The sequence below is a fragment of the Narcine bancroftii genome, chromosome 4 (assembly GCF_036971445.1).
Source record: "Narcine bancroftii isolate sNarBan1 chromosome 4, sNarBan1.hap1, whole genome shotgun sequence".
Lineage (NCBI taxonomy): Eukaryota > Metazoa > Chordata > Chondrichthyes > Torpediniformes > Narcinidae > Narcine > Narcine bancroftii.
In genome coordinates this window covers 201,055,963-201,082,631 of record NC_091472.1, presented here as the reverse complement: position 1 = coordinate 201,082,631, position 26,669 = coordinate 201,055,963, and the positions used below count along the sequence as shown (strand labels likewise).

Here is a 26,669-nt window from a genome sequence, read left to right as displayed (position 1 = left end):
TCCTATGTTAAGTCTGAAGAAATCAAAACCTTTCTCCTGCTGACCCAGATTTCCATTCAAACCTTGGCTTTTCCTTGTTCTATGTCAGTAGTTATCTGTACTAACAATCTTCTTTTCATAGTTCTATTGATCCAGAAGTACTACACATTTTACAAACTACACTTTATTCAAAATACTCACAGAAAGTTAACAAAGTATAATTAATGGGTGATGGGATAGATAAATATGAGATATATTACAAAGTGCTTACACAAGAAACAGAAGGAGGAATCGGCCATCCGGCCCGTCAAGCCTGTTCCACCATTCAATGTGATCATGGCTGATCTGATGATCAGCTCATCTCCACCTACTGCCTTTTCCCCCATATCCCTTAATTACCCTACTTTGTAAAAAATCTATCCAACCTTGTCTTAAATAGGTCGCCTCCACTGCTTCAATGGGCAGCGAATTCCACCGATTCACCACCCTCTGGGAAAAGCAGTTCTTCCTCATCTAAGTCAATTACCCTGAATTTTGAGGCTATGTCCCGAGTTCTGGTCTCCTGTAAAGATCAAAGTTCTGAAGCACTGCTAAAGGCAGAGCTGCTGAAATAAATGGTGTCCACATCAAGCAAGTAAAACCAGTACCTGCCGTTTATTCAAACCACACGCCTACCTTTTTCGGGGTGGGGGGAGGGGGGTGGTGGTGACAGGCTCATGGGAGTGATGTCACAATGCTGCTGTGAGGCTTGGCTGTTCCCTTGGCAACATGCTCCTGTAGCGTCTGCACGGTGGTGGGGGAGGGGGGCGTGGGGAAGCTAATGCCCGTCGTGTGTGGGGTTGACCCGGTCCGCAACAGTTCCATTATTGGACCACATTTTAGAATGTAACATACATGAAATCTTTAACTGTTGCCAACCGCAAGGCAGACAGCGACCCCCCCCCCCCCCCCCCCCAAGCACCCAGTCTCCCCTCCAAGTATAGACCCGTCCTCAGCCTGCTTGGCTTCCGAGATCAGACATGCTCGGGCGTATTCAGGCTGGAAACAACTCACCTACCTCTGTCTTATCGATGCCTTTCATAATTTTGTCCGTTTCTACAAGATCCCCTCTCATTTTTCTATTCTCCAGCGGGTACAGTCCCAGGTGACTCGCTCTCTCCTCATCTCTGGAATCAACCTGGTGAACCTCCATTTCACCACCTCCAAAGCCAGTACATCCTTCCTCAAGTATGGAGACCAAAACTGAACATAGTGCTCCAGATGTAGCCTCACCAGTACCTTGTACAGTTGCAGCAGAACTTCGCTGCTCCTAAATTCCATCCCTCTAGCAGTGAAAGCCAACATTTAGCTGGTTGGACCTGCATACCAACCTTTAGCCATGCACAAGCCCTCCCATGTCCTTCTGCCCAGCAGCAAGCTGCAATCTTTGACCATTTAGATAATAAGCTTTCAAATGGGATGAAGAGTATACTCACGTGTTGGGAACCACATTGGGAGGCCCACCTGTCCCTCAGGCAGGTGCAAAGATCGTTACAGTGATAGTATTTGGAAGAATAGACTTGAATCAAGTGATCCTATCAATATTTGCCCTTCATGGCACCAACTGTGGCTGTTTGTGTGAACTTGCTCTGTGCAAATCACCTGCTAACTTCCCGGCGCCGTGAAAACGTTGGACAAGCGAGCTCGTCGGTGCAAACAGTAACCTGTTGGATGTGTATGAACAAAACACCTAATTAACTGGAAATGCAACTAAATAGACGAGGATCTGTGCCCAGCCCGGAACGTTGGTCCGGGGAGCGATCCCTGACCGGAGCGGTTGCGAGGGCGTGGTCCGTTCCGGTGGGGGCACCGGAAGTCTGCGTGTGGCTCGGTGCGGATATGGCGAGCTTGGGATCTACGGCGCCCGGTTCGGACCGAGGTCCTGGATCCGGGCCCGGCCGCGCCTCCGGAGAGAATGCGGCTCAGGACAGCACGTTCGAGTGCAACATCTGCCTGGACACGGCGAAGGACGCTGTGATCAGCCTCTGCGGCCACTTGTTCTGGTGAGGAGCTGGAGATGAGGGTGAGGAGGGGATGGATGGGGGTGGGTGGGGATGGGGGTGGATGGGGATGGGGAGTTGAGTGGGGGAGAGGAGGAGGGTTGGGTGGAGTTGGGGAAGTAGGCGTGAAGGGTAGGGAGGAGGAGAGGATGGGGATGAGGAGGGAGTGGGAAGGGGAGGGATGGGATGAAAAGGGGAGGGGTTGAGGAGTAGAGGGTGGGGTTATGAGGATGGCGTGGAGAGGTTTGGGTTGGGATGAGGAGAGGTTGAGGCAGGGTAGCTGTAGGATAGGGGTGAGGAGGAGTGGCAAGTATAGGCAATGGGTAGCAGGTCAGGGAGAAGGAGACAGGGAAGGGAAGGACAGGTACCAGGCTATAGAGAGACTGCAGATTTGGGCTGCAAAGTGGCAGATGGTTTCAAACTGGATAACTTTTGATGAACTTTGCAAGGTTGAATTAGAAGGCTGAGTTTGTGGTTAATGGCAGGATTCATAACAGTGTGGATCTTGGACCATAGATTCAAGGTTGTCTCAAAGTTGAAAGGGTGCTTTAGAAGGTATAGGGCGTGGCCTTTCTTTAATCAGAGAAGTGAGTTCAAGCATCTTGAGGTAAAGTTGCAACTCTGTGGAAATCTGATTGGAGTACTGCATTCAGTTTTGCACACCTCATTACAGGAAGGATGGAGATGCTTTGGAGAGATTTACCACGACATTGCCTCGATTGGAGAACGTCTTGAAGAAAGGTTGACAGAGCTAGTGTTTTTCTGTTTGTAGCGATGAGGGTGATTTAATAGAGGAACATAGATAGGGTAGACTGCCAACCCCTGTATCCTGGGGTGACAATAGCAAATACCAGAAGGCATCTGTTTAAGGTGAGTGGAGGTCATTTGTTTTTTACTTGGCGGGTGCCTAAATTGCCAGGAGTGGTGGTGGAGTCTGGTACAAAAGGAACACATATGGATGTAAGAAAAAATTGAGGGTTATAGGAGTGAGGTGGGGAATTATTAGATTGTTGTGGAGGAGGTTTACATGAGTCAGCACAACATTATGGGCCAAATGGGCTGCAATACACAATAATCTATGACTAGAGAGGCTTCGGCAAGCAAAGGCCTTACAGATAATGTCAGGTAAGATCTTTGCATATTAACAAAGAATAGGTCATAGAGGTGGCAGCTCAGACAGTGGAATGCTCAAAATGCAGCATGTGGGAAATCTGGGAGAGCACAATTATCCCTAATGACTACACCTGCAAGAAGTGCATCCAGCTCCAGCTCCTTTCAGACTGAGTTAGGGAACTGGGGCTGGATGAACTCTGTCTGGACCATTCAGGAGCCAGAGAGGAGCTTCAGGGAGACAGTCACCCATCACCCCACCCCCCCCCCCCAAATGGCAGGTAGCTGGGTGACTGATAGTAGAAGGAAGGGGAATAGGCAGGCAGAGCAGAGCATCCCTATGACCATTCCCTCAACAATAAGTAGATAGTTTTGGATAATGTTGGGGGGGGAATGATTACCAGGGTGGTCAGGTCTCTGGCAAAGTCTGGCCCTTTGGCTCAGAAGGGAAGAGGGGAGAAGAGGAGAGCTATAGTGATGGGGGATTTGATAGTTAGGTGAACAAGGTAGAGTCTCCCAAATGGTATGTTGCCTCCCAAGTGCCAGGGTCAGGGATGTCTCTGATTGAGTCCACAGCTTTCTCACGTGAGAGGGAGAGCAGCTAAATGTTGTGGTCCACGTTGGTACCAATGGCATAGATAGGAGGGAACATAAGGAAGGAAGCTGAAAAGCAGGACCTCAAGGGTGGTCATCTCAGGATTGCTGCCTGTGGTCACTGTGCCAGTGAGGGTGGGAATGGGGGTTGTGGCAGATGAATGCATGGTTGAAGGGTTGGTGCAGAGGACAAAAGTTCGGATTTGTGGATCATTGGGATTTCCACTAGGGAAGGACTGACCTGTAAAATTCTATGTTGAAGGGCAAGGTGCAGGTTTATTGTCATATACGTTGTTCAATGTACATGTGCACCAAAAGGTCAGAGGTAAGTTGGAAAACTGGGTGTGAGGGAAGAGGGAATGTTGAGCTGGTGAAAGGTAGATCAGGAACAGAAGTCTGTGTCGGAATGGTGGGCAATGAGAGTGGGGAAACTGATTGGAGTGGGGAAATTGTGCGCAGTGCTGAACGGAAATATGATGCTTTCTAATGTGCTAACTTGCAATCTATTTCTTTTGCATGAACGTGGATATCTACAGTTGGCCTTGTTTACATCAGGTACATTTCTGTTGTTTTAACTTTCTTTACTGTAGCCGTACAAACTAGGGAATCTGTGGTGAGGCAATTGTTTACTGGTTCCAATTAATGCAAATATCCACACATTGGCTGCTGAAGCTCTCTTCATCTTTCTTGTCTCATTTTAAGATGCCCCTAAAAATCTATTTCTGTGGCCAAACTTTTGATCAACAGCCTTTCTAAACAGATCCTGGTGTGCCTTGGAGTCTGGTTGTTTGATTATTCTGTGAAGCACCATTTGACTATGTTTCTGATGCTATACCAATGCAGCTTTCTCTGTTGCCCTTGAAGATGAAAGTCAGAAACTTGTTATCTAGATATGGCAAGTTATTAGAAAGATAAATGGGACCTTCATTTTGCATTGTAAGGAAGTTTTATTGCAGTTGATGAAATAGCATTTTATCTGAGGTTACACTAGCCTTGCTTTAGAACATTGGTGGGTGTTTGAATGAAGTGCCTGTGGTGGAAAGGCTTTAGGAGTTGGAAGAGGATTACAAAATGCACATCCTGTGACCTTCCTATGGCTACATGGGACCTGCTCTCTCAGCACATCTTTGACCGTAACCTCTGAACTGTTATTTATTTTGCCTTGAGATTATCACTAACTGATATTTATGTTCTGACAGTGGTTGGAGACGAGACCTAATCGGCAGGTTTGCCCTGTGTGCAAAGCAGGCATCAGTCGAGACAAAGTCATTCCCCTTTATGGAAGAGGAAGCACTGGTCAGCAAGATCCCAGGTGAGCAACAAAAAGCTGCTGCTACACGCCTCCAGTTCAAGAACTGCCTTAGTATCTGCAGCGAGATGATTAGAGTGAGGCATACAGAACAGTAACAGGCCCTTCTGGCCCACAAGCCTGTGCTGCCCAAATACCCCATGTACAATCTGCCCACTTCGTAGTAGTCTTTGAGTGATGTTGAGAATTTTATAAGAGGGAAAATCTCAGATAATCAGTGGGTGAACAGTCCTGATATTTATCTTGGAAGTTTCACAATTTTAATAGAAACTTGCCTCACTGTTATGTCCTTGACATTTATTTGAATTAGTCAGACAGGATCTATCTGTCACAAATCCAGAATGACCACAATTAATCTGCACCTTAGAATGGAATCCAATAATTTGCCATGACTGAATTCAAACAGACTACTGGAAGCAATGAACATTATCTGAGAGAGAAACAGTCAAATGTTTCAAGGCAAAAAGAAATATTCACAGAACAGAGGGAAGAAGGCAGATGTAAGTTGCAGAGAAGGGGAATGTGTGTGATGGTGCAGATCTGCCTTTGTGACGTCATGGTCTGCCTAGCCCTGTCCAAGCACTGCACCTTGACCCATGGCACTTACCCCTGCAACTGCAGGAGCTGCCACACTTGTATGTGAATCTCCTCCCTCATCAGCCCTTGCAGGTGAGGCAAAGATTCACCAGCACCTCCTTCAATGTCATCTACTGCATCCAGTGCTCTTTACTATACATCAGTGAGACCAACGCAGAACATCCACAATGGCCATCCCGAGCTCCTCGTCCCATTCCCACATTCTTCACTGCCAGGCGCACACGAGAGGATCAGCGGCTCCTCTTCCTCTGGATAGTTGACAACCCCATGTATGAATGTAGAATTTTCCAATTTCAGTTAACCCTTGCCTCCTGTATTCCCCTCTCACTATCCAACCCTGGTCCTTTCATTTTTGACCCACTTCTCCCTCTAGATCCCATCATCCTTTTTCATCCCCCTCCCCTCTTTGTTCCATCCACCTACTACCCACACATTTCTCTTCCCAATGAGTTTCACCTATAACCATATAACAATTACAGTACGGAAACAGGCCACCTCGGCCCCTCTAGTCTGCACCGATTTAAGTGAACTTCACTAGACCCACCTACCTGCTCCCTCTCCTTAACCCACCAGTCCCCTCACATCCATGTACTCATCCAACCCTCTCTTAAATGACAAAATTGACCCTGCTGCAACCACCTCTTCTGGAAGGTAATTCCACTCAGTCACAACTCTCTGAGTGAAGAAGCTTCCTCTTATGTTACTTCAAAATTTCTGCCCCCTAACCCTTAAATTATGACCCCTCTTTCCAATCTCACCTTTACTCAAGGGGAAGAGCCTATTCACATCTACACTATCTATCCCCCTCATAATTTTATATACCTCTTCAAATCCCCCCTCAACCTTCTATGCTCCAATGAATAAAGACCCAGTCTACTCAATCTTTCTTTGTATTCTTTGTCATCCATCTTCCTCCTAATGGTTTCCATTAGCACCTTTCTTCCTGATGAGATTCCAGCCTTTGTGTTCACATTCTATCTTGTCTATATGTGCATATAAAAGGGTAATTAACAGAATCCACCCTCATGGAATAGTCAATCACTGTCAGCTTGGATAAAATATTGGCTTAAGGACAAATTCAAGAGCGGACTAGATCGAGTGAACGTAGAGAGCCTTTTGCCCAGAGTTGGGCAATCGGTAACCAGAGGACGTAGGTTTAAGGTGAGGGGGGAGAAATTTAACTAGGGGTAACTTTATTTACCCAGAGGGTGGTGGATGTGTGGAATGGGCTGCTGGAGGAGATGGTGGAGGCAGGTACTGTTGCAATGTTTAAGACAAAATTGGACCGATACACGGATAGTATAGGTTTAGAGGGATGTAGGCCAAACACAGGCAGTTGAGACTAGTGTGGGTGGGACATTTTGGTCTGTAGGTGGGTGGGGACAAAGGGCCAGTTTCCACGCTGCGTAGCTCCATGAAAGAAAGCACCCAATTGTGCTTAATAGATGTTTTTCTGCCTACAGATGATGTCCAAAAGTCAGCACTCTACCAATTGCTCTCTCTGATATTGTTATGGATGCTAGATCATTAGAAGTATTTTAAGCAGAGGTTGATGAATTTTTGAAAGGTTGGAGAATTGAAGGCAATGGGGATCTGTCCGAGGAGGAGTTGAGGCTTGGAATAGATTAACCATGGTCATGTTGAATGGTGGGGAAAGTTTAAGGGAGGATTACGGTGACCGATCTTCTTCCTTTTTTCATGTGTTCTTTTGAGAGGGGAACAAGACTGATTTGTCTGTTTGATTGCAGGTAAGTACGATTAATGTAAAATTAGTGCAAAAGATTGACATGGTCATGGTGAGCCAAAAGCACTGTTTGTGTGTTGTATGACAAAAAAAACTGTGTTGTATGCCACAAAAACTGTGAGAACTGGAATGGATTTAAAGGGCCAAATTGTCTCCTCTATAAGAGGCGGTGTCTCAAGAAAGCAGCCACTATCCTCCAAGATCGTCACCACCCAGCCTGTGCACTCTTCACACTGCCACAATCAGGAAGGAGGTATAGGAGCATGAAGATAAACTCCCAACGGTACAGAAAAGGCTTCTTCCCCTCCGCCATCAGATTTCCGAATGGAGAATGAACCCCAGACACCACTCCACTTTCTCTTTTGCATTAATTTATTTATTTAGAAAACTGTAATTTATAGAAATTTGGCACCTGTAATGCTGCCACAAAACATCAAATTTCATTATGTGTATATGGCAATAAATTCTGATTCAGATTCCTTGCGACGTTATGCCTAATGTGCAGCAATTTGTTCTTGGTGTGTGAACGTTTCTGAAATGATCGCATTCATTGGTGAAGGAGAAATACAAAATGGCTAAAAAATTTGCAGTTTGAAAGAATGACATTGAAATCCACAGTAAAAGTTGCAAACGTGACTGTGGGTAAACCGTGGGGGGAACTAGTCAAAAATAATTTGAGGTAGAACCAGTTTATTTGATTCCATCGCCCCTCAAAACAAAATGGGCTTGAGCAAAGTTAAAGGCCGGCATTAAAGTACAGGAGCAGCGTTCAAAACACCAGCTCTGATGCAGGTCATGGTGGTGATGAAAACTACGTCTGAACTACCAAAGAAACTTGCAAGGGCAAAGTCATCAGAGAGAGGTAGGCCAGGAACACTGTGGTCTCTTGGTTTTCAAACGTTTTCTTCCCACTCACAACCCACCTTAAGTCCCGATGCCATCAGTGCTCTGTGATTAGTAAGGGATTGCTTAAGGTGGGATGTGGGTGGGAAGGGAAGGTTGAGAACCTCGGCTCCAGACCCGATTGTTATTGAAATATGTTGCTTGAGAAAAATTGTCCTTGGCCCATTTCATTTGGAGTTCTGAAATCATGCACATAACAAGTCAATTAGGGACGATTAAAACAGTGGTTTTTGACCTTTTTCTTTCCACCTACATCCCACCTTAAGGAATTCCTTACTAATCACAGAGCACCGATAGCATAGGGATTCCTTAAGGTGGGATGTGAGTAGAAAGAAAAAGGTTGAAAACCATTAAATAGCTATTGCTGGAAATGAACACGTTATTGGAGAATACCAAATCATTGTTTTAATCAGCATTTACTACAGGGGGAAGCACACACTGGGCATCCTGAGCAATGACTTGGCTCAGGGCTTCAGATCCACTAATATTGAAGCAAGTGATGCAGCAGGAAAGAAGGGAAGGATCTGATGGATTTTATTCCCAGGTCAAAATGAAGTAGGTGATATTATTGCAGTTATTATTGCAGTGGCCTAACTACCGCCCCCCCCCTCCCCCTACCGCCATAGTCTTTATTCGGAAATTGATCCTTAGAGAATTGCAAATTTTATTCCATTATGATGTGCATTTAAAAAAAGACCAAAACGATACAGTGGGATAGGAGTTGCATAGTTGTTCAGAATCATAGTGGGAGGACTCGGAACAGGTCAGGACATTAGACCTTGGGGAAAGTACAGAAACAAGAGGGAGTGCGCAGAGACTTATCAAAATCTTATCTAAACTTCAAGGAATAAATTCCAAAGATGCACCAATGTGGATTTTAAACCTTCAAATTTAGATGTTTAAGAAAGTTTTTTTTTCCACAAAATCAAGGACAGAAGTAGGCCATTTAGTCCACCTGCTTTACCAAGCTAATTTTCTCTTTTTCAGCCTATTGAAATAATTAAGGTTACCCTTGTTTAATTAAGGTAACAAATGCTGGCAATTGATTCAATCTGGTACACTTCAGAGACAGATCATTGGTAAGATAGCCCTTTTTTCCTGTTTCAGTTTAATGTTATGGTATTATTTATTTCAGAGAGAAAACGCCTCCAAGACCACAGGGACAGAGGCCTGAGCCAGAGAGCAGAGGGGTGAGTGACGCACCTCCTTTCTTTTCAGGAGAAAATTGAGGTGTGAGGAGGGATATGTCGAAGCTATGGGATTAGGCAAATGGCTTGAGGCAGCAATGGGTCGGTTCTTGGGTGGAGTTCTCAGTATTTTCTGGACACAAGCAGGCAGGAAGACGAGAATTCCGGACACTTACAAGAATATAACAAACCGGGGAGACTCGCTACCCAAACTGGCTTGTTCATGGAGCAATTCTGTTGATTCCATTCACCCTTCTCTCCGCATATCCCTGGAAATCATTCTCGTTCCAGTGCTCTTTGAAATTTACTATACAAATTATAGCCACAATTTTATTCTAAAGCCGAATCACATTGCACAAGTTCTCTCTTTTTTTGGCAAAATCTTAAATCATTTTGTTTTCTATTTACATATTGAATTGTTCAACTATTTGAAGCAGTTTTCTCATTTATATTGGAAGCACTTTCATCACTTAGAACAGCGAACATTACCTGGTAAAGAACATGTCGAGGAAAATGGGCCCCTGAACTTGCCCTGTTCATTCAGTTGAACCTCAAAAAAACCCTTCACTCAGCAGACAAAATGCACCTGTCTCCGCTTTGAATGTAGTCAGTGATTTGCAATCCTCTGAGAAGATTTTTTTCTTTATTTTGGCCTTAAATTGGGTTTCTAAAACCATGTCCCGGTTTAGGATTTCAAAAGCAGGGGAATGTGTCACCACCAACCATCTAGCCTAGCTCCCTCGGAATGGTTCCTGTTTCAGTGGAATCGCCTCTCATCCTGCTCAGCTGCAGTGACCAAAGGCTTGATCTGCTAATCATTTGTTCATAAAACAAGCCCTGGAACCTCCTATCAACTGCCCCAATGCAAGTATGTTCCTTAAGGAGTGAGGACAGAGTTGCATTCAGTATTCCAGGTGTAGTCCTTTCCAGTGCCATGAACAAGACTTTCTGAGAGATATACTCTTCCTGTAGTGCTTGCTAACTTTTTGTGTTTGATATTTAAGGACATCAAGATCCTGTAATCTGCCCATTAATACATTATTCTGCTGTTTTTTAAAAATCTTTCATGCTTAACCTATCTCCCAAATCTTCTAATTTCTTGCTTTTCCATTGGACAGCTTGCCATCCTGAAAGTGACCCTGCTGAGTTGCTTAGCCAGATATTATCCATGATAGCATATGATTCCCCAGTACCATGGGTCATGCCCATGTATTGCCAGAGATGTGGTAACAGGATTGTCCTTTGAAGTAGACCTAGTGGGCTGAACTCTGTGTGCTGTTCTCACCGTCATGCTTCTCACCCCCCACCCCCCTCCCTGGACAGTCTGCCACTAGGCCCCACACTGATCCCACCGTCACATTCCCTCTCTGCCCCCCACCCCCCCTGACAACCTGCCACCAGCCCCCAAACTGATCCCACCACCATGCTCCCCTCAACAGCCCGCCACCAGCCCACAATGATAGATGGCAGTGATGCTAGTGAGCCACTGTTACAAGATCAAACCAGCAACCACAAAGAAGGCATATCACACAGGGGTAAAGATGAACAATTACTTTATGAACAAAAATTCACCTTCAAACTTTAATTCAAAATCCCCCTCCTTTTATAACAATGCCCACTGGTTATTATGCAAATTTATATAAGTGTAAAACTAGTAAATACCCCAGCCTAAATATAACATATGTAATTAAAGTCTTAAGTTATATTTCCAACCAGCCCACAGAAAAACTTAGACACAAGACTCACAAAACTTCGATCTCAATCGAAGTAAAGATCATAAACAAAATTCAGTTTGTTTGGTAAACTGAAGCTAAAAGATCTTTGAGAGAGAGAGAGAGAGAGAGCACAAACTTCAAAGTTGTCTTGTGTTGCTTGCAGAGAGAGGAACAATTGGCTTGGTCCGGATCCTTCTGGCTGCCTTTGGAATGTTCATTCCTTTTAAAATGCCCAACATTTTAAACTGTCTTCCTGACCATGACTCATGTTTTGGGCTGCCTTCCACTCTACAGGACCCCCTGTGGTGGTTTGTCTTCCAAGTCCAGAAGTTTCTAGATCATCTTCTGCACATGCCCAGTCCGTCTCCCACTCTGTCAGCAGTCCACCTTCACCTTGTCTCTCTAAGGCAAACTGTCACTTTCTAACACAAAACCACACGACACATAGGCCAATACACAACACAGAACTCTGTAACAGCCACGCAGCGACGATGATCACTCAACGTTACTGTGTATGTCTGACCTTGGTTTGTCTTCCTGGAGTGTACCACCTCACTCTTAGTGATGAAGACTCTAGGGATATTTTTTTAATAAAAAAATATTTTATCAATGTTTATGCACAATTGATCAGTATAGTTATATATTGTAAAATTCAAGAGAAGAAAAAAACCCTTCTAATTTGGAACCCCTACCATAAGCAAGGTTAAAACCTGGCACATAGGAATCAAGCGACAACAACCTGGAGATGGACAGTGTTATATATAGAGAATTTAGGTTAAAATGGCTTAAGTTAAAATGTGATGATTAATCATAAAAAGGGAAGCCAGAACGGACAGGGAGCTTACTAGCAGCCAAGGACAAAAGGTTCAGCTGGATATGTTTTTTTAAACATATCTTTTCATGGTCATAGTGAGAGACATGCAGGAGACAAAAGATTGATAAGAAGGGTGAGAAACAGAATTTAGTGTATGTAGAGTTCGCAGCGTACGTAACGAACGTGATAATTAAAAATGCAGTTATACTTAGAATGCTTTTGCAATACTAACCAATTAAAACAGTATTAATAAGAAGGGGAAGGACAAACAAATAGGGTATAAAAATCAATGCACTGTATGTATCGGGGCTTAACTGGTGAGAAGCCAGTTGAGTCCAACTCTGCAGACTTGTAAATAAAGCTTGTCGTGTCATCAGTTTTAAAGAGACTCATGTGTGAGAAGTTTTATTTCTGACAGACAGCACAGCACCAAAGTTTCAGAACAACCCAAATTCTTTCTCCTTCTTCTTTGGCTTGGCTTCGCGGATGAAGATTTATGGAGGGGGTAAATGTCCACGTCAGCTGCAGGCTCGTTTGTGGCTGACAAGTCTGATGTGGGACAGGCAGACACTGTTGCAGCGATTGCAGGGGAAAATTGGTTGGTTGGGGTTGGGTGTTGGGTTTTTCCTCTTTTGTCAATGAGGTGTGCTCTGTGGTCTTCTTCAAAGGAGGTTGCTGCCCTCCAAACTGTGAGGCGCCAAGATGCACAGTTTGAGGCGAGATCAGCCCACTGGCGGTGGTCAATGTGGCAGGCACCAAGAGATTTCTTTAGGCAGTCCTTGTACCTCTTCTTTGGTGCACCTCTGTCACGGTGGCCAGTGGATAGCTCGCCATATAACACAATCTTGGGAAGCCGATGGTCCTCCATTCTGGAGATGTGACCCACCCAGCGCAGTTGGGTCTTCAGCAGCATGGATTTGATGCTTGCGGACTCTGCCATCTCGAGTACTTCGATGTTGGTGATGAAGTCGCTCCAATGAATGTTGAGGATGGAGCAGAGACAACGCTGGTAGAAGCATTCTAGGAGCCATAGGTGATGCCGGTAGAGGACCCATGATTCGGAGCCGAACAGGAGTGTGGGTATGACAACGGCTCTGTATACGCTAATCTTTGTGAGGTTTTTCAGTTGGTTGTTTTTCCAGACTCTTTTGTGTAGTCTTCCAAAGGCGCTATTTGCCTTGGCGAGTCTGTTGGTTACATTAAAACTCCATAAATGGGCCCCCACATCTTTTGGAAGTTGATATTTGATTCTTTAATGGCATATCTAATTTTTTCTAAACTTAAACAAGACATAACATCACTGTGTTGTGAAGATGGAGAATTGTCTTCCCATTTAATCAAAATTGCACGTCTGGCTCTCAGTGAAGTAAAAGATAAAATTTGGTTTTGAGTTGGAGTCATCATCTTGAAATGATCTCAATGGAGCAATTAATGGTTCCAATTTGAACTTGAGAATCACTGATAACGTTTGAAAGATATACAGGTACACAATCCTTTATCAGACTCTAAATTCCGGAAAGCTCCAAAATCCGGCAAGTGGGGCGAGAGACAGCTGCGAGTTGGACAGGTGAGGCGGGGGGAGACTGGCAGCACAAGTCGGGCGGGCGAGAGACCGGCAACACAAGTCGGGCGGGTGAGAGACCAGCAGCACGTCGGGCGGGGGGGGGAGACCGGCAGCGCGAGTCGGGCGGGGGAGGGGAGACCGGCAGCGCGAGTCGGGCGGGGGAGGGGAGACCGGCAGCGCGAGTCGGGCGGGGGAGGGGAGACCGGCAGCGCGAGTCGGGCGGGGGAGGGGAGACCGGCAGCGCGAGTCGGGCGGGGGAGGGGAGACCGGCAGCGCGAGTCGGGCGGGGGAGGGGAGACCGGCAGCGCGAGTCGGGCGGGGGAGGGGAGACCGGCAGCGCGAGTCGGGCGGGGGAGGGGAGACCGGCAGCGCGAGTCGGGCGGGGGAGGGGAGACCGGCAGCGCGAGTCGGGCGGGGGAGGGGAGACCGGCAGCGCGAGTCGGGCGGGGGAGGGGAGACCGGCAGCGCGAGTCGGGCGGGGGAGGGGAGACCGGCAGCGCGAGTCGGGCGGGGGAGGGGAGACCGGCAGCGCGAGTCGGGCGGGGGAGGGGAGACCGGCAGCGCGAGTCGGGCGGGGGAGGGGAGACCGGCAGCGCGAGTCGGGCGGGGAGGGGAGACCGGCAGCGCGAGTCGGGCGGGTGAGGGGGGAAACCGGCAGCGCGAGTCGGGCGGGCGAAGGGGTTGGAAGACGACAGCGCGACTGGAAGGGGGTGGGGGTGGATACAATTCGGGTGGGCTTAAATCTGGCTTTCCGAAATCTGGAAAAATCTGAAATTCAGAACACACTATCCCCCGAGGGTTCTGGATAAAGGATTGTGTACCTGTATTTCTAAACTAGGGCAAGCCTGGCACATGTGAACCAAAGAGGCATCATCAATTTTACATTTGTCGCATAGAAGATTTATATTGGAATAAAAGCGAGACAATTTATCTTTAGACGTGTTAACTCTATGGACCACTTTATATTGCCACGCTTTAAATTGCCGTGCAGAGTAGGAGGTTGTTTTAATCAGATTACAAAAAGAGTCCCAGACCTCATCTGAGAATGAAAGATTCATATCCTGATCCCAGTCGTTCTTGGTTTTAACTAACGAGGCTATTCTTAAACCATGCAAATTATTTTAAATAAGAGATACTAAGTCTTTTTTTTTAAACTTTATTTATTCGTTCCAAAAACAAATAAATATGACATATGCAGCAATTAAACATAAGCATGAACTTTTTTATATATATAGAAAAAAAAGAGAAGAACACCCCCCCCACCCGACTTCAGCCAACTCTCCTAAGGAGAGCCATAAAGAAAAAAGAAAGAATATTAAAGAAAAAGTTAAATATACATATTAAAATCTAATCAATATAAATTGAAATGTAAATATTCTGAGTATAACAACCACTTATTAATTAAAAAAAATTATAATTATCACACAAAATAGATGTAATTTTTTCCATTATTAAACAATATCTCATTATTGCCATCTATTAATATCAATCATGTATGTATCTTTCCACGTACTAGCAATACATTTTTTCACTATGGATTAAGCTAAATATACAAAAGCAAGCTGAAATTTATCTAATCCCAAACCTTTCAGAGGTTGCAAACTGCCCAATAAAAATACTGTTGGATCTAAAACTATTTTAATCTTATACAGGCATTCTAAAAAAAAGATTGAATTTTCTTCCAAAAAGATTGTATATGTATACATAACCAAACAGCATGAAAAAAAGTTCCAACAGTATCACCACATCTAAAACACAAAACTGATTCATGAAAACCATATTTTTTTAATTTTTCAGGTGTCAAATATAATTGATGTAAAAAATTGTAATTAATCATTGCATAACGTACATTTATCAATGTTACACTATCATAACAGATATCTAATCAATCATCTACAGAAAAAATAAAACCAATATCCGCTTCCCATTTAATTTTAGATTAATCCCAACCCTTTTTATCCATACTATCCTGTAATATTTGATACATAGATGAAATGTAACCCTTCTCTGGTACCTTCATAAGAAAAGTCTCATATTTAGTCATTTTTGGTAAAAATCATATCTCTACCAAACATACATTTTACCAAAGATCGAATTTGATAATAAAGAGTTCTTATCAATACCAAAACCTTCCCTCATCTGATTAAAAGATAAAAACTTACCATCTTTAAAACAATCTCCCAAATTTTTCACACCTTTAAATCTCCAATGCAATAAACTTTGATTATGTATTGAAAAAGAAATGTTGATTATTATATAACAGTCAAAGCCGATAATTTACCCCTAGAGTCTGTCAGTTTATTTTTCTTTATCCATAATTTCATTAAATGTTTTAGTATAGGCACATTATATTGTTGTAACAAATTTATATTCCATCTAAACAAAAATTGATGTATTTCAAATTCAGAAATACTTGCCATCTCAATTTTAGCGCATCTAGGAGGCCGTACCAAATCCATCAATGAATTAATAAATTTAAGTTGGGCTGCTTCATAATAATTTTGAAAATGTGGTAAATGTAGTCCCCCTAACTCATATTTCCAAGTTAATTTATTCAAAGCTACACTCAAATTTACCCCTCCATAAAAACTCCCTAACCATTTTATTCAAATCTCGAAAAAAAATTTATTAAGTAAATATGGAATAGATTGAAACAAATATTGTATACGTGGAAAGATATTTATCTTAATTGTATTTATCTGACCCATTAAATTAATAAGTAAATCTTTCATTTAATCAAATCAGTTTTAATTTTTTTCATTAACAGAGCATAATTTATATAAAGATTGATAATTAACATTCAAAATTATACCCAAATATTTAATTCGATCAGTCCACTTCAAATTAATAATATTCTTATAAACTGAATAATCTCCTTATATTTCCAGTAATATTTCACTTTTTTTTCCAATTAACTTTATATCCAGAAAGACATCCATATTGTATTAAACATTACTTCAAGTGCAAAAGTGACTGAGCTGGGTTTATTAAATACACCAATACATCATCACCAAATAAATTAATTTTATAATCCTCATCTAAAACTTTCAAACCTTGTATCTGTGTATTTTGTCTTATCAGCTGGGCTAAAGGTTCAATCACTAACGCAAACAAAACTGGTGATAAAGGAGAACCTTGATTAGTTGATTGAGTTAACTTAAAGGATTCCGAAATCAAACCATTTGTCAATACTCTAGCTACCGGTTTACTATATAGAGCCCTAATCCAACCAATAAAAGAAGGACCAAACTTAAATTTCTCCAAAACTTTAAATAAAAAATTCCATTCAACTCTATCAAATGCTTTTTCTGCATCTAAGGATATCACCATCGGGTGATCTGAAGATTGTCGAAATCTATTAATCAAACTAATCACGTGCAAAATGTTATCTGAAGCATATCTATTCTTTATAAAACCTGTTTGATCAACATGAATCAACTTGGATAAAAATTTAGCCAATCTATTCGCTAATATTTTAGCTATTATTTTATAATCTACATTTAACAACGAAATTGGTCTATATGAAGATACTTTCAAAGGATCTCTATCTTTTTTAGGAATTACTGTAATGAAAGCACTAGAACAAGACTCAAGTAATTCATAATGTTCTCCAACTTGATGTAATACATCCCCAAACATTGTAGATAAATCATCATAAAAAACTTTATAAAATTCAACCAAAAATCCATCATCACCAGGCGATTTACCGTTCGGCATTTGCAGCATAGCCATTTTAATTTCTGAATCAGTAAATGGTTCTTCCAACTCCTGTATATCTGCATCCTCTAATATCGGTAAATTCAACTGTGATTAAAAAAAGATCAATCGATCCAGTTTCTTGTTTTCCTTCAGATGTATATAACTTTATATAAAATGACTAAAATTCATCATTAATCTTACAAGGTTTATGTAATAAGAGAATTCCGTCTAACAGCATTAATAGTCCTCTAAATCTGTTCTTTCTTTAATTGGCACACCAATACCTTATGTGCTTTCTCTCCCCATTTGTAATACCGTTGATTAGTCCTATTAATCACACATTCAAATTGATAAGATTGCAAAGTATTATATTCCAATTTCAACCTAGATAATTCTATTTTCTGATCTTCTGTAGCATCTTTCTGAAATTCCTTTTCTAACTTATCAGTCTTTTTCTCTAATTCAAGCCTCTGATGTAATCGATTCTTTTTTAATTTAGAAGTATAACTAATTATTTGTCCTCTCAAATTGGCTTTCATAGCATCCCATAAACAAACTTACTTTGAACAGAATTAGAATTTTCTTTCAAAAAAAATTAATTTGTTTTTTCAAAAAATCAATAAATTCCACATTTTTTAACAACATTGTATTAAACCTCCAACGATAAGCCATTTGAATGTTCTCAGAAGTTGCATATGTAAAATATAACAAAGAGTGATCTGAAATCACCCTACTTATATATTCCGCTTGTTGTATTTTCCCTTGTAAATGTGCCGATACTAAAAAGAAGTCAATCCTTGAAAACGATTCATGTCTAGATGAATAAAAGGAAAAATCTTTCTCTGTCGGATTAAGACGCCTCCAAATATCTACTAAATTAAGATCTTTCATCAGCGCTTGGACATGAATTGCCAACTTGGATTTCTTAACTTTCTTCGGAGATTTATCTAATAAAGTTCCAAAACACAATTAAAATCACCACCAACTAAAATATTATCATTAGCCTAACCCAACCATAAAAATGCATCTGAAATAAATATTTCATCATCTGGATTTGGAGCATAAATATTAAGTAAAGTCCAAAATTCACTAAAAATCTTACAATTCAATTTAAGAATATATCCTGCCTTTTCCTCCGTTGATTGTAATTCAAAAGATAAATGTTTATGTATCAAAATTGCTACACCTTTAACTCTAGAATAAAAAGAAGAACAATATACATGCCCAACCCAGTCTCTTTTTAATTTCATGCTTTCTTTCACATTCAAATGTGTTTCTTGTTAAAAATCAATATAAATTTTCATTTTCTTAATATACGCCAAGACTCGCTTACGCTTAATTGTACTGTTTAATCCTCAAACATTAAAAGTAGCAAACCTCAACATTGACATACCTACTATTATTACTAAATACCAATAATATCTTTATATAAAAACTCAAATCAACGTATATAGGCCCTCCAATAGAAAAAAAAATCACAAATTAAAAACTAACTAAAATGAAAATAAAAAAATAATAAAGAAGAAAATAGAAAATTCCCCCCCCACCCCAAAAAAAAACTACCAAAAGGTAGTAATCCCCTAAACAAAAATTCGGTGTGGGTGAGATACTAAGTCTTTATGAGAAAGTTGTAAATCAAAAAGTGTATCAAGGATGTTTGCCTCAGGGTTTCGCAGAAAGTCAGGGATCTGAGATTGAACAAAGTTAAATTTTACCACCAATTGTTCAAAGGAAACAAAATTTTTTTGAATAAAATAATGGCATGAGTTCCACTGTCTCCTGTGAGTCCTGGAAGACTGGCTGAGTTCCTACAGCATTTCAGTGTGTTTTTTACTGGTTTAGTCTCTAACTGTTTTTGTTTTGCTCACTTCTGAGTGGGAAGGCTGGATTAGTCTTCTGACCGAGCCATGGATGACATCTGTTTATGATTACCTCAGTGCTGTCAACGTGTACAAGATGTGTAGATCTCTTAATTTGGCATTGATAAATATAATGCAGATGTTTGCTCATCTGGGTCCTCAGTCATTTGCTGCCATCGGAGTTTATATGTATTACCCTGTCTTGGGTAAACTTATACCTCTCATTTTGTTCGTTTTAGATTGGTCACAGTGTTTGAACTACCGAAAGAAAATAGACCCTCACACCGAGAGCAGTTCAGTTTATACAAATGTTTATTACAAATTCAAAAGCTGATTTCAAACTACAATATGCAAGCCCTTCCCAACTATACTTATCAACGCCTGGACTTGTCCCAACTGCCAAAGCAAGGCAACAACTGCACACTTGTAGTAGGTTGTTTTGGCGCTGGTAGCAGCTTCTCCACCTCTCCCGACCGGGACATTGGCTGGACTCTAGAAGTTCTTCTTGCTGAGAGTTGTTACCACCTCTCGGAGAGAGGACAAACTCAGCAGGCCACACATCTACAAGATGCAAAGGGTAACCAGCATTTAGGACCTGAGCCCTTTGTCAAGCTGCCTGCTTTTTTTTTGCTCTTGTAGCCTGTATTCCTCCCCCTCAGCCTTTCTTCCTTCCACCACCACCCCCCACCCCCACCCCCCCCCAGCCATTTTATTCAGGTGCCTGCTTGGTTTTTTTTTACTCATCCCCTAACAGACTCCGATCTGGACATCGGTTACCCTCATCTTCCTTCAGATGCTCATGACCTGCTGAGTTTCTCCAGCACTTTTGTGTATGGCATAGCAATCTGCTAAAGGATCGAGCAGTATCTACAGAAGAAAGAGAATGGTCAGCGATCATCAAAGACCTATGGTCTTGTATCAGTCTTGGTTAAGTTTGTTCTTCTATTGACCATGTGTTGTATTTCTGTAAAATCCCCTTTCAGGGTTTCCAAGGATTTGGGTTTGGAGATGGAGGATTCCAGATGTCTTTTGGGATTGGTGCATTTCCATTTGGAATTTTTGCAACAGCATTTAACATTAACGATGGCCGACCACCTCCAGGTGCGTGAGTTAAAATGACTTTGTGTTTGATTGCACCACGGAACGGGGTAGCGAGTTGGCTCTCTGCTTGGCTTGCGTGATTTAGCCTCTGACCGCATTTGCTTTTGCAGGTGGCAGCATTAGCAGTGATGGGAATGATTGTGAAACTGTGGGAGTTGGGCAGGCAGTGTGTCCAAAGCAGGACTTGGAGCCGTGTGACTACACCATTCAGAGACTTTCGTGGAACCTACTCAACTTTGAAGTGGGATTCATGCCCACCTCTGTACACTGTAGCTGGATCTTGTGAAGGTTGCATGAATCATTGGAAAAAAAACTTTGAAGTGGATAACAGCAGACACTGGATGGTTGCGTGCCAACCAGTTTCCAGGCCGAGAATCTCTCTCTGCAACCTTGAAGACCCTGCATCCTGGTTGCAGCTCGTTTTCTCACCTGTTGAACCACCAATGAATTTGGGCCATTCACTTCACCTGAGCCATTGGTACAGATTACAAATAGTTGCCCCCAGCATTGAACCCTCTGACCTAAATGTTTCATTTATCTCAGCTCTGCTCCCTGCTCTTTAGCCATTCCTTTCTGCATGATCTTCAGTGCCACTTCTTGCTCTGTGGTCACATTTCTACAGAGGACTTTACCAGATTCTTTCTGTAAATCCAATTATACCACATCCCCTTGTTCCCTGTCATCCACTCTGCTTGTTATGCGACATTACAGCACAGTATAGGTCCTTCAGGCCATGATGTTGTGCCGACATCGGTAAACGTTTTCTACAACAATCCAATCCTTCCCTACCTCATCCATATCCCTCTTTTTTTTAATCCATGTACCTAGGAGTTTTTTTTTAGTGTTCCTGTTGTCCCAGTCTCCACCACCAACCCTAGCCATGTATTCCAGCACCCACCACTCTGTTTTGGGTGGAAGAAAATCATAGCTCTGACATCTTCCCTAAACCTTCCTCCACTCACCTGAAAAAGATGTCCTCTGGTGTTGGTCATTGTCACCTGGGAAAGGCTACTGGCTTCCCATCCTACCTGTGCCCCTCAGAATCTGATATACCTCCACAAGTCATCTCTCATCTATTGTCAAAACTATTCCCTTTTCATAAAATGTTGACTTGGATTGGTCATACTATGATATTCAAATCATCCTGCTCCCACTCAATATCTCCCCCATCTCATTCAGCTCCGCACACATTTGTCCGCTCTGATTCTCTAAGGGACCAATATATAACTATGTAACAATTACAGTACACAAACAGGCCATTTTTTACAGTAAAACTAGTATCCAGGATTCAAGCAACTGGCCAAAAAAAATCAAGGAAAATAAATAAAAGAAAATTAAAATAAATAGGAATAAAGTAATAGGTAAAAATATTATAAATTTATAAAAGTAAATGTTCTCTGAAGTAACACGTAAACCTTAGGTGAAGATGGGAATAAATATTCAGCCAGCGGAGAGCCTTGGTCGGGCTTTGCTCGTAGCAGCTGTTTGAATAAAGTTGTGTGAAACAGCAAAGGCATCACCCAGGATGAAGAGCTGGTTGATGCCGCTCGCCATTGGGGTGACTCTCAAAGTGTCTCCTTATCCCTGTTTAGTAAGAGTCACCCGGGTCAGAGGCTTCACCTGTAAACTTGGTGGGGGGAGTTAATTAGCAGCTCTGGAGGGTGAGGAACCTGCAGATGCAGCGACGGTTAAATGTTTTCAAAGGATGTGAATGGAAATAGAGTAAAATGTTTTATTCATGCAAATGAAGTTTGCTCAGTGCAAGTACAGTCTAATATTTTTGTCTTTTAAACTATTTATTCTTAATGCAGGTCTAATAGGTAGGCATTGTAAGAGTAGGTCTCAAGCAAGCAGAAAAATACTTAACCGGTATCTACCAATCCCCATGAGTGCTGGATACCAGGAGTTTTTTTTGTTTTTTTAAAAAAATAGAGTTGTTTAAGTGATATGAATTAAGAAAATATAAATTAAATACTTTCTGCTCTTAACACTTATTACCAGATTCAGTAGCTCCAGTAAAATGCTATCCCTGCAGATGGTTCTTGTTAATGATTCATTGCAGGGTCCTGAGGGTAATCTGTCCCTCTGTTCCGCCTCTGGGCATGGTGTGGGGTCCTGAGGGGAATCTGTTCCCCTGTTTTGTCTCTGGGCATGGTGTGAGGTTCTGAGGGTAATCTGTCCCCCTGTTCCGCCTCTGGAGACGGTGTGGGGTCCCGAGGGGAATCTGTTCCCCTGTTTCACCTCTGGGGATGGTGTGGGGTCCTGAGGGGAATCTGCCCCCTGTTCCACCACTGGGCACAGTGTGGGGTCCTGAGGGGGATCTGTCCCCCTGTTCCACCTCTGGGCACAGTGTGGGGTCCTGAGGGGGATCTGTCCCCCTGTTCCACCTCTGGGCATGGTGTGGGGTCCTGAGGGGAATCTGTCCCCCTGTTCTGCCTCTGGGCATGGTGTGGGGAATCTGTCCCCCCTTGTTCCACCTCTGGGCATGGTGAAGGGTCCTGAGGGGAATCTGTCCCCCGTTCTGCCTCAGGGCATGGTGCAGGGTTCCTGAGGGGAATCTGCCCCACCCCCGAATCTGACTCTGGGCACGGTGCAGGGTCCCGAGGGGAATCTGTCCCCCTGTTCCACCTGGGTCCTGCAGTGGAGTAAGAGCACCATTGCTCTTCACCTGACTTCCAGTTTTCTCCTGACCTTTGCAGATGTGGGAAAGAGGTTGAAGCTGATGAGTGCATTGCTTGGGAGTCAATTGCACATTTTGGCCCATTGGTACAGGATGCTCCAAGTCCAAGCTTCCTTCAAGAGACTCAAACATTGGAAAACAATGAAAGACTTACTTAATGAAGTTTATTTGTAATAACAGACCTGATGTGTACAGTGAGCATGAACTTGCTGGTACCGACATTTTCTCAGGAGAGAGCCAGTCATAAAGTTCTATGCACATCGTTCTGGCTTTGATCACTGTAAGCAGACTAGAAGCTTAAACACCTGAGAGCTGTTGAGTTGGACTATTTATAGTGTTGGTTACCTACTGTGTTGTGCTGAGGCATCAATATGCTCGTTATATATCACATTAATATGTAACACACTAACCCATTGTAACTTGTGTAATCTCAGCACAGTTTCGTGACTGTCAACAATTTCCTGGTTTCTATTTATCTATGCTTTTTTCAGATTTACTGTTGTATCGACAACCCTGAGATTCTTTTTTTCCTGCAGGCGAGGCAGAATTACCACTAATTGATAATGCAAAAAACATGTACTGAATATATACATGTAAAACAAAGAACTGTAAACGGATAATAAATGTAAACAAACTGTACAATACTGAGAGGATTTTAAAAAATCAACATGGTGCAAATGTAAGAGTCCTTAAATGAGTCCCTGATTGAGTTTGTCGTTGAGGATTCTGATGGTGGAAGGGGTAGCAGTTGTTCCTGAACCTAGTGGTGCGAGTCTTGTAGCACTGATACCGCTTCCTGATTGCAGCAGCGAGAACAGAGTGCATGGTGGGTGGTATGGATCCTTGATGTTTGCTGCTGCCCTCCGACAGCAGCGTTCCCTATAGATGTTCTCGACAGTGGGAAGGGTTTTGCCCCTGATGTCCTGGGCTGTTTCCACTACCTTCTGTTGGGGGTGGGGGTGGGATTCTTTACGCTCTGGGGTATTGGTGTTCCCTTACCTGACTGTGATGCAGCCGGTCAGCACACTTTCCACCACACCTCTGTAGAAAATTGCCAGGGTTTCTGGTGTCGTACCAAACCTCCGCAAACTCTTGAGGAAGTAGAGGCGCTGACGTGCTTTCTTCACGGTGCCATTAATGTGTAGAAGAGCCAGGATGTGATGTTGAGGCTTTTTCAGATACTGGTGAGACCTCACGGAGATTTGTGAGCAGTTTTGGGCTCATTTAAGAAGGGATGTGCTGACCTTGGAGAAGGTTCATAGGATTATATGAGGAGCGTTTAACAACCCTTGGCCTATATTCATTGGAATTTAGGAGAATCAGAGGGGTTCTCATTGAAACATTTGAATGTTGAAGAGCATGGACAAAGTAGATGTAGAAAGATTGTTTCCTGTGGTGGGATAGTCAAGGACAAGAGGACAAGAGGGCACAACCTCAGGACTGAGGGCATCCGCTCAGAGCAGAGATGCGCAAGAACTTCTTCAGCCAGGTGGTGAATCTGGAATTTGTGGCCACAGGCAGTTGTGGAGGCCAGATCATTGGGTGTATTTAAGGCAGAGATTGATAGGTTCTTGATTAGTCAGGGCATCCAAGGTTATGGGGAGAAGGTGGGGCTGAGTGGGAAAATGGATGAGCTCACGAGTGACTGGTGGGACAGAGTCGATGGGCTGACTGACCTATTTCTGCTCATGAAGTGCTGTGGGAAAGCTGCCCAATTGTCTACGGTGATCTGCTAGAGGAACTTATGGATCAAGACAGTCTCCAGGGGTAGAACGTGTCTGTCCGCATTTCAGGCTGTAGCTTCTCATGGTGTGCTCATTGCCAGTGTCTGCTTCACTGCATTGTGTCCTCCTACGTTTAATGGTCTCCTGCTTTCTTCTCCTCTCTTACCCTACAGCAGTCCTTGGAACACCGCAATATGTGGATGAGCAATTCCTGTCACGCCTTTTCCTCTTTGTGGCACTTGTGATTATGTTTTGGCTCCTCATTGCCTGAGGACAACAGTGGCAGCAGTCCTTCACTCGGACTGGAATACAGGCAACGAACAATCCCAGGTTTCTCTGCTTTTCCTCATTTTGGGTATGTATTAGGTACCAAAATCATATCTGATAAGAAGCTAAAAAAAATTGCCTTCACATGGGATAGGTTTCGATGGACTGTGACTGTGTTGGTGAGGCCCCATTTCAATTAAGATTGAGTGACGTGGATGCTCACCTCAAGCTGGAACTTCCTTGATGGTCTGCGTCTTTATTTAAATTACTGCTGCACAGTCATTTCAAAAAGGCCAAAGAATCTGTCTCGTAACAGAAGAAATGAAACTTAAAAGAGCTCAGCAGATTAAACGGCATAAACTCCGCCCTGATCTTGAGCTCACAGTGCAAACCGATGCTGAGAACCCTATTGCCTGCTCAGTGGAATTAAACAAAAATCCTATGATAGTATTCAAAGGACTGGGAATTCTGTGGGAAAAATACTACTCAGCTGTGTAATCATTGCTTCTGGGACCTCCTTGTACATTGACCTGCCACATTTCTCTACATACCATGACTATGCTTCACAGTGATTTCTTGGCTGTGAAGACTTTTGATGTAAATTGGGGGCCGTATCTGAAGATTCCCCACTGTTTCCAATTGCACCGTGTAACTCACCAGGGAGTCGGGAGTCTTTCAACTGTGCCGGTGTTGGCCGGCCAGTCCATGGTCGTCCCTGCTCCCTTGGCCACTGTATTGCTGGATCTCTCTTAACAAAGCTGCCTATTGCCATGTTCTAATAGTTCACAGGACTCAGTTGACAATGACAGTCCACCACTAACTGCCCCTTCAACAGTAAGTGGCCATAGGAGGGCAGGATTAGGCTTGATAACTTCAGTAGGTTGGACCGGTACAAATAGCAAGTTTCTTTGGACACTGCCTTGCACCTTAAAGACAAGGAGCAAGGTTCCAACTCCAACTGAAACCTTGTAAGTGTTCTCATTTGTTTGGTAGGTTAAGGCCAGGGTGACAGAGAATAGTCAGTCCCCACTGCAGTTGAAACCAGGATGTAACACTGAAGAATGAAGCTGAAGAACTGTTCCTCTCCCTCCCTATTTGGCATCCGCCAATCTACTGCCTCGGTCCGCCATGCCTTACCTTACCGTGGTCCACCATTCCCACATGGGCCTAACCTCCTCTTCTTATCCCTTCCTTCCTCCCATCCTGCCCTCTCTACACTAGCTTCTATTTGCATTCTTTGCCTTCAAGGGTTTCAGCCCAAAGCATCAGCCATTCTTTTTTCCCCACTATTTGACCCACCACGAGTTCCTCAGGCAGATTGCATCTGTCTTTAGATTGTGGCATCTGCAGAGACCTGTGTGTCTCCAGACTGCAGAATGGTGTTTGGGGTATTCTTGGAAGCCAGTTCACTCCCTTAGTGAACTGAGGGGTGAAGACAAAGTTGCTTGCATTATGGGGAGGGTCCTGTTGTTCAGCCAATGAGTGGCGTTCCTAAAATAAAATTGGGAATTCCCACGTAGGGATGGTGTATCAGCTTTATACAATTAGAAGTGTCAAAATGTGTTTTAATTTAATATCTTGTTTCCAGCTTTGTATTAGATCTCAAATAAATAATAATTCAACTGACAACTTTTCATTTTCTTTGTCTGCATTTGCAGTAAATTATAACACTTTTTCAACAAAAATGACAGTGACCAAAACAGAATGGAGTCAGGTAAATTGTGAAATTTGAGAAGGGTGTTTAGTTGTTGGTTGGGCAGAACGTGTAAAATTTGGCACACGAT

General features: G+C 43.0%; 2 protein-coding genes across 4 annotated transcripts in view; one reads left to right on the top strand and one right to left on the bottom strand.

Moving 5' to 3' along the window:
* The first annotated feature begins 778 nt into the window (after nt 1–778).
* On the top strand, nt 779–26,514 carry LOC138761453 (E3 ubiquitin-protein ligase RNF185-like). Of its 3 annotated transcripts, none has more exons than XM_069933638.1 (6): nt 779–2,021; nt 4,259–4,277; nt 4,922–5,034; nt 9,411–9,465; nt 20,097–20,214; nt 23,431–24,785. In XM_069933638.1, exons 1-6 carry the CDS (start codon nt 1,723–1,725, stop codon nt 23,475–23,477), a joined length of 651 nt encoding a protein of 216 aa, XP_069789739.1. In that variant the 5' UTR covers nt 779–1,722; the 3' UTR covers nt 23,478–24,785. The 3 variants fall into 3 exon arrangements, with proteins under 3 accessions (XP_069789739.1, XP_069789736.1, XP_069789737.1); XM_069933635.1 differs by lacking the exon at nt 23,431–24,785 and adding an exon at nt 22,914–23,422; XM_069933636.1 differs by lacking the exon at nt 23,431–24,785 and adding an exon at nt 24,792–26,514 and having other exon boundaries at nt 917–2,021.
* LOC138761454 (phosphoinositide-3-kinase-interacting protein 1-like) overlaps nt 16,424–26,669 on the bottom strand; it is a 32,279-nt gene continuing 22,033 nt past the window's right edge. Inside the window, exon 4 of the mRNA XM_069933642.1 lies at nt 16,424–19,674. Coding sequence (XP_069789743.1) covers nt 19,409–19,674 — 266 coding nt within the window. The 3' untranslated portion in view covers nt 16,424–19,408. The remainder of the gene's footprint in view (nt 19,675–26,669) is intronic.

Bases quoted from the DNA above. Each gene is read 5' to 3' on its own strand.
- LOC138761453 (XM_069933635.1), top strand. From the start codon at position 1,723: ATGCAACTAAATAGACGAGGATCTGTGCCCAGCCCGGAACGTTGGTCC. The intron at 5,035-9,410 runs GTGAGCAACAAA...TATTTATTTCAG, and splicing joins ACTGGTCAGCAAGATCCCAG to AGAGAAAACGCCTCCAAGAC. The intron at 9,466-20,096 runs GTGAGTGACGCA...ATCCCCTTTCAG, and splicing joins CTGAGCCAGAGAGCAGAGGG to GGTTTCCAAGGATTTGGGTT.